The sequence below is a fragment of the Maylandia zebra genome, linkage group LG15 (assembly GCF_041146795.1).
Source record: "Maylandia zebra isolate NMK-2024a linkage group LG15, Mzebra_GT3a, whole genome shotgun sequence".
Lineage (NCBI taxonomy): Eukaryota > Metazoa > Chordata > Actinopteri > Cichliformes > Cichlidae > Maylandia > Maylandia zebra.
Genome location: NC_135181.1, coordinates 25891736 through 25903936, shown reverse-complemented (window position 1 = coordinate 25903936; position 12201 = coordinate 25891736). Strand labels below are relative to the sequence as shown.

Here is a 12201-nt window from a genome sequence, read left to right as displayed (position 1 = left end):
CTGCTGCGTCCATGCTGTTGGAAACGAGTTTCTGGTTTTCATTCTGCCCCCTCCCATCCTGTATTTGTTATTTGTTTCCTTCTTGCTTCATTTCTCTTCACTGATTTTCTTTCTCTGTTTATCTGTTCCCTTTTTATTTCTCCTCCCTCGTCTTCATCACACTGAATACTTTTCTACATAATCTCCTCCTCTCCATCTCCTTGTTTCATTTCCTCATTCTTCCTTCAGCACTTCTCGGACATATTATTCATCTTAATGTGTCTAAGAACAAAAACACTTTCTGTTCTATTTCCTTTCCACTCCTCTCTTTTCCTTGCTGTCTCCTCTTTGTCCTCTCTCCTTTCCTAATTTCCTCTCCTTGTTTCCTCTCAGGGTCACAGGGACAACACAAATGTCACCTTTGTGAACTGCGTGCCCTACCCGCTGTCCAATCAGATGCATCCTAAGATCCACTCAGTGATGATCTTCCTGGTTTACTTCCTCATCCCTCTGGCCATCATCTCTGTGTACTACTACCACATTGCCCGCACGCTCATCAAGAGTGCCCATGACATGCCGGGGGAAGTCAGCGAGCACACCAAGAGACAGGTGACTGCTGGATGATGAGTGAATGAGTGAATGAGTGAATGAGTGTCACGTTGTGCCATGGAGAATTTCTCTGGACCACAAAGAAAACATAAAGCTGTGAAGTCACGCAGGAGCAAAGTGAGTTAATAGCCTCCTGTGATTTGTGAATCTTGGGGGAGATAAAGCTTCTGTAGTTATGTTTAGGTGAGATCGACTCGGACGTGATGCTTTTTGCACCCACACCTCCCGTTCTCGGCAGCTTTGGAGGCCTCGGTAAACAGCTTGGTCATGAGGGAGGCTCGGCGCAGGGCCTGCGCCAGCCGAAATGAGTAATCACTTTACACAAGCTTGATCTTCACAGATGGAGGAGAGATCAGGCGGAGGGGAAGGCTGAATTATTAAAGCCCAACCGGCAGCAGGTCAGATCAGGTGTACACACTCGGTGAAGGAGTGGCAGAGCTGGGAGTCCCTGCTGTGTCTCCAGAGCATATGCTGACAATAATCAGTGCTGATGGAAAGTCCAGTTTAATGTTCTTCATCACTCTGATGCAATCAGAGTCTGGTCATACTCACCACTCTGAGTTTCTCTTGAAAAGAAAAGTTTTTACTTCCTGTCTTTCCAGCCATCAGTCGGAACCGACACTTCCTGGAGGTTTTCCACATTAAAAGCCTGATTCTATGCGCCATCTGTAAGTCTTTTATTTTCCGTGAACTGTCTGTGCTGAGTGCAGTCAGTCACACCGTGAGTAGAGCTGTTAGCATTGCAGAACCACTGACAGAGCTGACAGAGCCTGAGACAAGGTTTGTTTTGTTCTTTGGAGATTTGACTGGACAAAAACATTCAGATCAAACTCCGGCAGCTCTGACGCGCTTAATGTTGACTTTTTCTCTTCTCAGTAAGACTTTACCTGGAGTCACTGTGAAGGTTTCACTCATTTCAAGTGACAGAAATGGACGTTTCAAAGAAACTACATCAGACTAAACACACAAACTGGAGTTTATAAAGGTATAATGTGTGACAGAAATGTGTGTATCTCATGCATACTTCAGACTACATGCTGCTTTCACTCAGTTTGTGTTTCTATAATCAGAGTTTCTCAATGTCTCAGATCTCTCTCGACTTTGCATTTTTCTAATCACATTTAACTTCCGCTCAACTTGATTCGCCTCACTCTGGATCTGAACTGTGGTTGTTAAAACTTAGCCTGAGACGTGACAGTGACTGGCCTCAGACTTGGTCTGAGATCCCACTGAGCTCAGACTAATGACTTTGTCTCTGGGAGCAATGCGTGTTCAGCAGGATTGGTGTTGCAAGCTGATATAAAGGCTAAGAATTTGTGCTCCCTCTGCTCATTTTTGTTTGTAGTCATACTATAAATCTAGTTTCATAAAAAGGAAAAACAAATAAGTAAATAAATCAACACAAAATTATAGCCAGTGATTTTTAGTTTGAGAGGAGTAATGAATTACAGTGGAACCAAGCCAGAATACAGGGAGTGCAGAATTATTAGGCAAGTTGTATTTTTGAGGAATAATTTTATTATTGAACAACAACCATGTTCTCAATGAACCCAAAAAACTCTTTAATATCAAAGCTGAATGTTTTTGGAAGTAGTTTTTAGTTTGTTTTTAGTTTTAGCTATTTTAGGGGGATATCTGTGTGTGCAGGTGACTATTACTGTGCATAATTATTAGGCAACTTAACAAAAAACAAATATATACCCATTTCAACTATTTATTTTTACCAGTGAAACCAATATAACATCTCCACATTCACAAATATACATTTCTGACATTCAAAAACAAAAAAACAAATCAGCGACCAATATAGCCACCTTTCTTTGCAAGGACACTCAAAAGCCTGCCATCCATGGATTCTGTCAGTGTTTTGATCTGGTCACCATCAACATTGCGTGCAGCAGCAACCACAGCCTCCCAGACACTGTTCAGAGAGGTGTACTGTTTTCCCTCCTTGTAAATCTCACATTTGATGATGGACCACAGGTTCTCAATGGGGTTCAGATCAGGTGAACAAGGAGGCCATGTCATTAGTTTTTCTTCTTTTATACCCTTTCTTGCCAGCCACGCTGTGGAGTACTTGGACGCGTGTGATGGAGCATTGTCCTGCATGAAAATCATGTTTTTCTTGAAGGATGCAGACTTCTTCCTGTACCACTGCTTGAAGAAGGTGTCTTCCAGAAACTGGCAGTAGGACTGGGAGTTGAGCTTGACTCCATCCTCAACCCGAAAAGGCCCCACAAGCTCATCTTTGATGATCAAGACTCACTCTTATTTCATCAGTCCATAAAACCTTAGAAAAATCAGTCTTGCGATATTTCTTGGCCCAGTCTTGACGTTTCAGCTTGTGTGTCTTGTTCAGTGGTGGTCGTCTTTCAGCCTTTCTTACCTTGGCCATGTCTCTGAGTATTGCACACCTTGTGCTTTTGGGCACTCCAGTGATGTTGCAGCTCTGAAATATGGCCAAACTGGTGGCAAGTGGCATCTTGGCAGCTGCACGCTTGACTTTTCTCAGTTCATGGGCAGTTATTTTGCGCCTTGGTTTTTCCACACGCTTCTTGCGACCCTGTTGACTATTTTGAATGAAACGCTTGATTGTTCGATGATCACGCTTCAGAAGCTTTGCAATTTTGAGACTGCTGCATCCCTCTGCAAGATATCTCACTATTTTTGACTTTTCTGAGCCTGTCAAGTCCTTCTTTTGACCCATTTTGCCAAAGGAAAGGACGTTGCCTAATAATTATGCACACCTGATATAGGGTGTTGATGTCATTAGACCACACCCCTTCTCATTACAAAGTTGCACATCACCTAATATGCTTAATTGGTAGTAGGCTTTTGAGCCTATACAGCTTGGAGTAAGACAACATGCATGAAGAGGATGATGTGGACAAAATACTCATTTGCCTAATAATTCTGCACTCCCTGTACTGTGTGTGTGAATGAGAGGGAGATGGGTGGGAAGATTAGCATGCAAGGAGTGGAGAGAGCGAGGGTGGATAAGCTTAAATACCTGTGCTCAGCCTTTTGCTCTTCACACAGACTGTCCACCTGCAAGAAGCCAAAACCTGCTCAAACATGATTGGTCAAACACGACTCAGAAAATACCAATAAATCTGTCTTACCAGCCGATTCTGCAAATGACATTTGATTTGTATTTATTAATTTCAGTTTTATTTATATTGTACCAAATCACAACAACAGTCCCCTAAAGGTGCTTAATATTGTAAGGTAAAGACCTCAGTGATACGAAGAAAACAGAGAAAACCTCAACAATCGTATCACCCCAGTCTTGAGACTCTTGTATCTCCATGACCTGAACACACTTTAGCTTAACTCACTTCATTCTGCCTCAAATCTGAGTCATGATTAATGGAACTAAAGTTAACCTGTGTGAAGAGACCCTGGCTCAAGTACCATCCACTTGAATGATGCAGGTGATAATGCTTCTAGTTTAGCTACTATCTGTGTGCAAACACACAGACATGTTTTTCATGAAGGAGTTTAATAAGTGAACGTGCCATCTTCCAGAAGTTGGTTTATGAAGCGCTTGGTGGTTTAAGGCTGAAACTCGTTTATGAAGTTTAACTTTGGTCTGGTTGCTGCTGTATTTTATTACATTGCATCTACATATTCAAATCCTGCGTCTTGTACTCAAAGCCATAAAATACTTTTTTCCATTTTGCAGGGGTTCCAGTCGAGTTTGCACAACGTGAAAACACAGACGGCTCAAATGTTGAGCTTCCACATACCACAGAGAAATTAGGAGGTTGTCTGAATATGCCAAAAAAAGGAATTAAACTAACAAAAGAATTTATATTAAAATGTTTAAAAGCCAGAATCATCATGTCAACCCAACCAACTTCAAGCTCTACTCATCAGCCTCTTCAGGCCCTTCATGTTATCTAGCAAGCAGCCGGCACTCGGGTTGCTGTTGTTGTGGTCCCTGATATAAATAAGCTGCTTCCATGGAGAGGATCTTCTCTCACGGTCGGACTGGAGCGGCTGATTTTAGGCCTGGTTCTGCTCTGCAGGGTTGGTCTGAACAGGAGCTGGAGCGGATGAGAAGAGGTTTATGTGTACAACACAGATGAAAGAATCACCTCAGAATAAGTTAATCACATTGGACTGTTATTTATCACAAAGTATTTGACAAATATAATTTTTGTAGGAGAGACTTATACAGTGGGGCAAAAAAGTATTTAGTCAGCCACCGATTGTGCAAGTTCCCCCACCTAAAATGATGACAGAGGTCAGTAATTTGCACCAGAGGTACACTTCAACTGTGAGAGACAGAATGTGAAAAAAAAAATCCATGAATCCACATGGTAGGATTTGTAAAGAATTTATTCGTAAATCAGGGTGGAAAATAAGTATTTGGTCAATAACAAAAATACAACTCAATACTTTGTAACATAACCTTTGTTGGCAATAACAGAGGTCAAACATTTACTATAGGTCTTTACCAGGTTTGCACACACAGTAGCTGGTATTTTGGCCCATTCCTCCATGCAGATCTTCTCGAGAGCAGTGATGTTTTGGGGCTGTCACCGAGCAACACGGACTTTCAACTCCCGCCACAGATTTTCTATGGGGTTGAGGTCTGGAGACTGGCTAGGCCACTCCAGGACTTTCAAATGCTTCTTACGGAGCCACTCCTTTGTTGCCCGGGCGGTGTGTTTTGGATCATTGTCATGTTGGAAGACCCAGCCTCGTTTCATCTTCAAAGTTCTCACTGATGGAAGGAGGTTTTGGCTCAAAATCTCACGATACATGGCCCCATTCATTCTGTCCTTAACACGGATCAGTCGTCCTGTCCCCTTGGCAGAAAAACAGCCCCATAGCATGATGTTTCCACCCCCATGCTTCACAGTAGGTATGGTGTTCTTGGGATGCAACTCAGTATTCTTCTTCCTCCAAACACGACGAGTTGAGTTTATACCAAAAAGTTCTACTTTGGTTTCATCTGACCACATGACATTCTCCCAATCCTCTGCTGTATCATCCATGTGCTCTCTGGCAAACTTCAGACGGGCCTGGACATGCACTGGCTTCAGCAGCGGAACACGTCTGGCACTGCGGGATTTGATTCCCTGCCGTTGTAGTGTGTTACTGATGGTGACCTTTGTTACTTTGGTCCCAGCTCTCTGCAGGTCATTCACCAGGTCCCCCCGTGTGGTTCTGGGATCTTTGCTCACCGTTCTCATGATCATTTTGACCCCACGGGATGAGATCTTGCGTGGAGCCCCAGATCGAGGGAGATTATCAGTGGTCTTGTATGTCTTCCATTTTCTGATGATTGCTCCCACAGTTGATTTTTTCACACCAAGCTGCTTGCCTATTGTAGATTCACTCTTCCCAGTCTGGTGCAGGTCTACAATACTTTTCCTGGTGTCCTTCGAAAGCTCTTTGGTCTTGGCCATGGCGGACTTTGGAGTCTGACTGTTTGAGGCTGTGGACAGACAGGTGTCTTTTATACAGATGATGAGTTCAAACAGGTGCCATTCATACAGGTAACGAGTGGGGGACAGAAAAGCTTCTTACAGAAGACGTTACAGGTCTGTGAGAGCCAGAGATTTTCCTTGTTTGAGGTGACCAAATACTTATTTTCCACCCTAATTTACGAATAAATTCTTTACAAATCCTACCATGTGAATTCATGGATTTTTTTTCACATTCTGTCTCTCTCTCTTTTTTTTTTTTTTTTTTTTTTTTTACTTTTAAAGAAACTTTAATGGGAATCACAGTGAAATTTCAATCAACTATGGGTCTTGCTTTTTTTTAAAGATGATATCTGTCTGAAGTTTTCAATGGTATAGCCTCAGAGCATTACCATCCACAGGAAAAAAAAGAAAAAGAAAAATATTTCAAAGCAGAAATAAAGGAAATGCCCAGACTGCTGATTTTATTCTTGGGTGCTTTATCATTTGCTTATTATAGTGAAAAGTTGTGCACTTTTTAGAAAGCCTTCATATGTTTCTGAACCCTCCCATCCAAAAATTCCCAAAAGACACCAGGATGAAGGTTGTAAACATGTGGAGAAGCTACAACGACAGAGGCTAGCGTGGTTTTCATGCTGTTCCAAGCAAGAAAATGGCACATTTGTTATCTTTCCCAACAAAGGGATCTAACCTTGACTATGATGTGTCAGACCTGTGCCAGCTAAGCCTCCCATTGGGTCCAAAGACAAACAGCACATCCGCTAATTAAAAAGAACGCCAGATGACAAAAACCTCTGTGTAGTTACTTAAATAGTAAGTTTAAATTCATTTTGAGGCTGCAGTAAATCAGTTGCACAGAGTTGTCGTTTAAGAGTTTGTTATGAATTTTCATTTTTCTTTTTTTCTTTTTTTTTCTTTTTTCTTTCCTTTCTTCTGAGAAGAGGGACGGGGAGAAGGGCAAAAAACAAAAACCAACAGAATGAGCAGAAAAAAAAGAAAGAAAAAAAATGCATATATCAATCACCTGGATCACCTGCTGAGAAAGAAAAAAGAAAACAAGCAGAAGAGAACAAGAGTAATAGAATAAACAGCATCACAATGATATATGGGAATATGACAGTAAATACTAAATATTAAACATTATTGTGCAGCACATAAGATCAACAGAACAGTGTGCTTTGAGGTAGGAGCCAAAAAGGGTGTAGTTTGTGGGTGTGATCACCCGTGTGTACACCTGTGAGCATGGACGCGCTTGTTTTTTTTAAAAGGTTCCTTCATGTAATGATCTGCTAGAGGGTGTGGGGGGGCCACAGCCCCGTCCTCCAGGGCATGAAGCAGGTATGGAGGAGATCAAAACTCCAGACATCCAGAGGCCCCCAGAACACAAGAGACCAAGGAAGACCAACAGAGGGGCAGCCGCGCCACTGTCCCAGAAAGAGCTGAGGAGAGTCCCAGATGAGGGCTCACTCAGCAGCCGCGGAGCAGAAGCCAGGGGGAGTTGCAGTGATGCGCCCATGAGCTCCGCCGGCAGCCAGCCGTGCCTGAGTGACCGAGCCCCAGGCCGAGAGGCCGGGGGCACCCCACCTCCGAAGTGGCCCGAGCGAGCCCCAGGCTCCAGGTCCCGATAAGCGGCCGCCAAGGAGTGAGCCGGTGTGTACCTGGACGCCCACCCCGGACACAAAAAACCACCAACGCACCGATGTCTGACGGAGTCCGCCACTGGCAGGGGAAGTGGTGGTAGGGGGAGATAGGCCTCCAAACCTTGGAGGGCCTAAGATGTCCCCAGAGAGGTGGCGCCTGACACCCAACCTGACATATAGACACAGAAATGTCTATATGTCACATTCTGTAGACACATTCTGTCTCTCACAGTTGAAGTGTACCTCTGGTGCAAATTACTGACCTCTGTCATCATTTTAGGTGGGGGAACTTGCACAATTGGTGGCTGACTAAATACTTTTTTGCCCCACTGTATAAGGCATTATTTAATAATTCAATGAGGAAAGCGTGCACTGAAGGGAGCCTGCTCTCCACCACCACAGTCAGACTTTCGGTCTGTTGGAAACACTGCAGTCTTTTTAACTTGATCTTTATGTGGGAGGAGATGCAGCTGCTCATTTTGCTGCAGTAAGGTCAGGAGCCTTTAAAAGGGACTCACAGAGGCACACCTTAGGGTGTTTTTACATGCCTGGCTCATTTAATCTGGTCAAATCAAAGTGAAAAATCCAAGAGAACCAAAAACGTTATTGATGTGTCAGATGTGTCAGGGCTAGTTGCTAGCCCGTGTTGACCTTTAGACATCTCAGGCACTTCGCCACACCCCAGAATGTAAAGCCTACGTACCAGGCATGTTCTTGGTCATATCGAGAACTTCTCTGGAGTTCATCTGGTCTTGATGTAGTTGTTTTGTCCACGCCAGGGTGCGATTACCATACTCGCATCTGCACAAACAAACCAAAGTTTGAATTAAATGGACTGTAGAGTCTCTTTTTTATCTTTTCCTTTTATTCCTTATGTTAGTCTCACACATGGCTGTAATGTAGATGACGAGCATACATACGGGCGATCGTGGCTCAAGAGTTGGGAGTTCGCCTTGTAATCGGAAGGTTGCCGGTTCGAGCCCCGGCTTGGACAGTCTCGGTCGTTGTGTCCTTGGGCAAGACACTTCACCCGTTACCTACTGGTGGTGGTCAGAGGGCCCGGTGGCGCCAGTGTTCGGCAGCCTCGCCTCTGTCAGTGCGCCCCAGGGTGGCTGTGGCTACATTGTAGCTTGCCATCACCAGTGTGTGAATGTGTGTGTGAATGGGTGGATGACAGGTTGTGTAAAGCGCTTTGGGGTCCTTAGGGACTAGAAAAGCGCTATACAAATACAGGCCATTTACCATTACTTTTGGACACGTGATGCTAATGCATCTGATTAAATCAGGCGAGAGAAAATAGACCATCACGCACCCCAAAGTCAGAAATTTGCAGTATTAAACTCTCCTTAACTTCTTCCTGCACGTCTGTGTTGGTCTTGTCATATTGTGCAAGTCAACTAATTCAGCTCATTACAGCTGAATCCATCTGTTCCTTCATGAGGGGGACTGATATTATCAGCACTACAATAAATGGGGGAAAACCTTTTCTCACCCCGCCCGTATCTTCACATCTACAGGAGCGCAAAGACATTGTACATTAACTGCAAACACATCAATCCCAAACCCGCCAACTGTCTTATCAGAGGGCAGAGTTAATTCATTATGTTCACCCAAGATAAGAAATACATCAGAGGGCAATCGCGCACGCGCGCACACACACACACACACACACACACACACACACACACACACACACACACACACACACACACACACACACACACACACACATAGCAGCTGGAAAAGTGAATTTAAAAACCACATCATTGACCAAACATCGCTGTATTGATTTTTGGTCGTTTTTGTATTTTGATGTTGTTCATTTAGACACATTTTGTGTGGACCGAAAAGATAAACTGCTAATGTACTTAGCTTTGAGGAGATGAATTACTTCAGGCTTATTATAGTGTCAGTAAACTGATTCACATTTTCTGGAGATTAATGCAGCCCCCAACTTTGTGTTGGGCAGCTGGAACTATTAATATCAAAAGAAAACAAATGGCTCATGCAGCCCAGTCAGGAAAAACATGGTGAAGACAAGAACATTATTTCCATTTTCTGTGTGGCTCTGTTCAGACATCGGTGGGTTGCAAAGCTGCTTGTAGTGGTGACCTGTGGAGAGACTAAATACTAAAGACTGATAAATGAGAGCTCATCTGCCCAGGACAAAGACACCTTAGAGATGTTGTCTTCAGTGTCTGCTCTATGACAGATATTCTGAAATGGTCTGGTTTTTGTATCACTGCCCCACCAGAGCCATAACTGGCTGGTTTAAATTCCTGAAACTGCACCTACCTCTCAAAACTACTAACTGCTCATCCACACGGAGCTCAGAATCAGGGGGGATCAGATTTGGATAACTGGGCTATGAATGAGTTTGTCCATCCATGGTCTATCTCTGCCCTGGCTGTCAGAGCGCATACATTTCAGGATATTCAGTTTTTTAATTTGTCGTGAGTATATTTAAATTTGGGTTTCTGTTGAGGTTTTCATACTTCAGGTGTTTGAAATTTATTTCTGTTTATTTGATGTCTGTGCTCCTGCTTTGATTTATTTGTTCTACTACAATGCAATTTCCTGTGACATCTTTGAGTTCTTGATTATTCTGCTGATGAGTTTCAGTGTTGCACCATGTTTCGTGTTAGTTTGGGCTCCCTCTGAGTTTTTCAGTGTGTTCCTCCTAGTCCTAACCACACCTCTGTGTATAAATAGTCCCAGCCACTTCTCTGTGCATAAATAGTCAAATCACAAATCAAATCACTTTTTATTGTCACATCACATGTGCAGGCACACTGGCACAGCACATGCGAGTGAAATTCTTGTGTGCGAGCCCCACAAGCAACAGAGATGTGCAAACACAACAACACAAACGAGCAAAATACAAGAATGGCCAACCTGAAACTAATAAATATATGTACAATATATAATAGTGTATGCATTTCTGGATGTGTATACTAAATATTTTCCTACGTGTGTGTGTGTGTGTGTGTGTGTGTGTGTGTGTGTATACACATTTTTACAAATTAAATAGTAAAAAAATAAAATAATAATAATAATAATAATAAAAAAATATATAAAATATACAGAGTTGAATATGTGCAAAACAAGTGGCATTTATATACAGTGTGGAGTGCATAATGTTGAAGTTCCAGTAGTGAAGCTGAGGTGTCTATGACGTGTTCAGCAGTCTGATGGCCTGATGGAAAAAGCTGTCTCTCAGTCTGCTGGTACGGGACCGGATGCTGCAGAACCTCCTTCCTGATGGAAGCAGTCTGAACAGTTTATGGCTGGGGTGACTGGAGTCCTTGATGATCCTCCCCGCTTTCCTCAGGCACCGCTTCCTGTAGATGTCTTGGAGGGAGGGAAGCTCACCTCCAATTATCCGTTCAGAGCACCGCACTACTCGCTGGAGAGCTTTGCAGTTGTAGGCGGTGCTGTTGCCATACCAGGTGGTGATGCATCCAGTGAGGATGCTCTCAATGGCACAGCGATAGAAGGTCCTGAGGATGCGGGGGCTCATGCCGAATCTTTTCAGTCTCCTGAGAAAGAAGAGGCGCTGCTGCGCCTTCTTCACTGTTTTGTTTGTGTGTACTGACCACGTAAGATCCTCAGCCAGATGTACTCCAAGGAACCGGAAGCTGCTCACTCTCTCCACAGCAGCGCCGTTGATGGTGATGGGGGTGTGTACTTCTCTGCACCTCCGGAAGTCCACTATCAACTCCTTTGTCTTTGCGACGTTGAGGGTGAGATGGTTGTCTTGACACCAGTGGGTCAGGGCGCTGACCTCCTCCCTGTAAGCCGTCTCATCACCGTTGGTGATAAGACCCACCACTGTAGTGTCGTCCGCAAACTTCACAATGATGTTGGAGCTGTTAGTGGCTGTCCTAACCGCTCCTCTGTGCATAAATAGTGCTAACAACGCATCTGTGTATAAATAGTGCCAACTACCCTTCTGTGTATAAAGAGTCCTAACCACTCCTTTGCGTATAAATAGCCCTAAAATGCCTCCATCAGTGTTAGATTCCTTGTCTGTGCTCCTTGTTGTATCTGTCTGCTCCTCACGTTTTCTTGGGTTACGTTTTTTTGTTTGTTTGTTTTTACTTTGAAAACAGCCAATGAATGGCTCACTTAACATCCTGGATTTGGATCCTCCACTGCTTACTCCACAGCACTTTCTGAATCTTGTTGTAGTTCTGTTAGCTGTGGTTCATTTTGAAACAGCAGCTGTTAGTAGAACATTGCAGTACAACCTAAGCCCATGATGTGAAATGATATACAGGATGGGCCATTTATATGGATACACCATAATAACATGGGAATGGTTGGTGATATTAAAGTCCTGTTTGTGGCACATTAGTATATGTGAGGGGGCAAACTCCTCAAGATGGGTGGTGACCATGGTGGCCATTTAGAAGTCGGCCATCTTGGATACAACTTTTGTTTTTTCAATAGGAAGAGGGCCATGTGACACAACAAACCTATTGGTAATGTCACAAGAAAAACAATGGTGTGCTTGGTTTCAATGTAACTTTATT

General features: G+C 43.6%; 1 protein-coding gene across 4 annotated transcripts in view; it reads left to right on the top strand.

Moving 5' to 3' along the window:
• nmbr (neuromedin B receptor) overlaps positions 1–12201 on the top strand; it is a 97951-nt gene that overhangs the window by 46668 nt on the left and 39082 nt on the right. For all 4 annotated transcript variants that reach the window (XM_023152701.3, XM_023152702.3, XM_076874197.1 and 1 more), the window contains one exon: positions 373–588. In XM_023152701.3, the coding sequence (XP_023008469.2) occupies positions 373–588 (216 nt within the window). The remainder of the gene's footprint in view (positions 1–372; positions 589–12201) is intronic.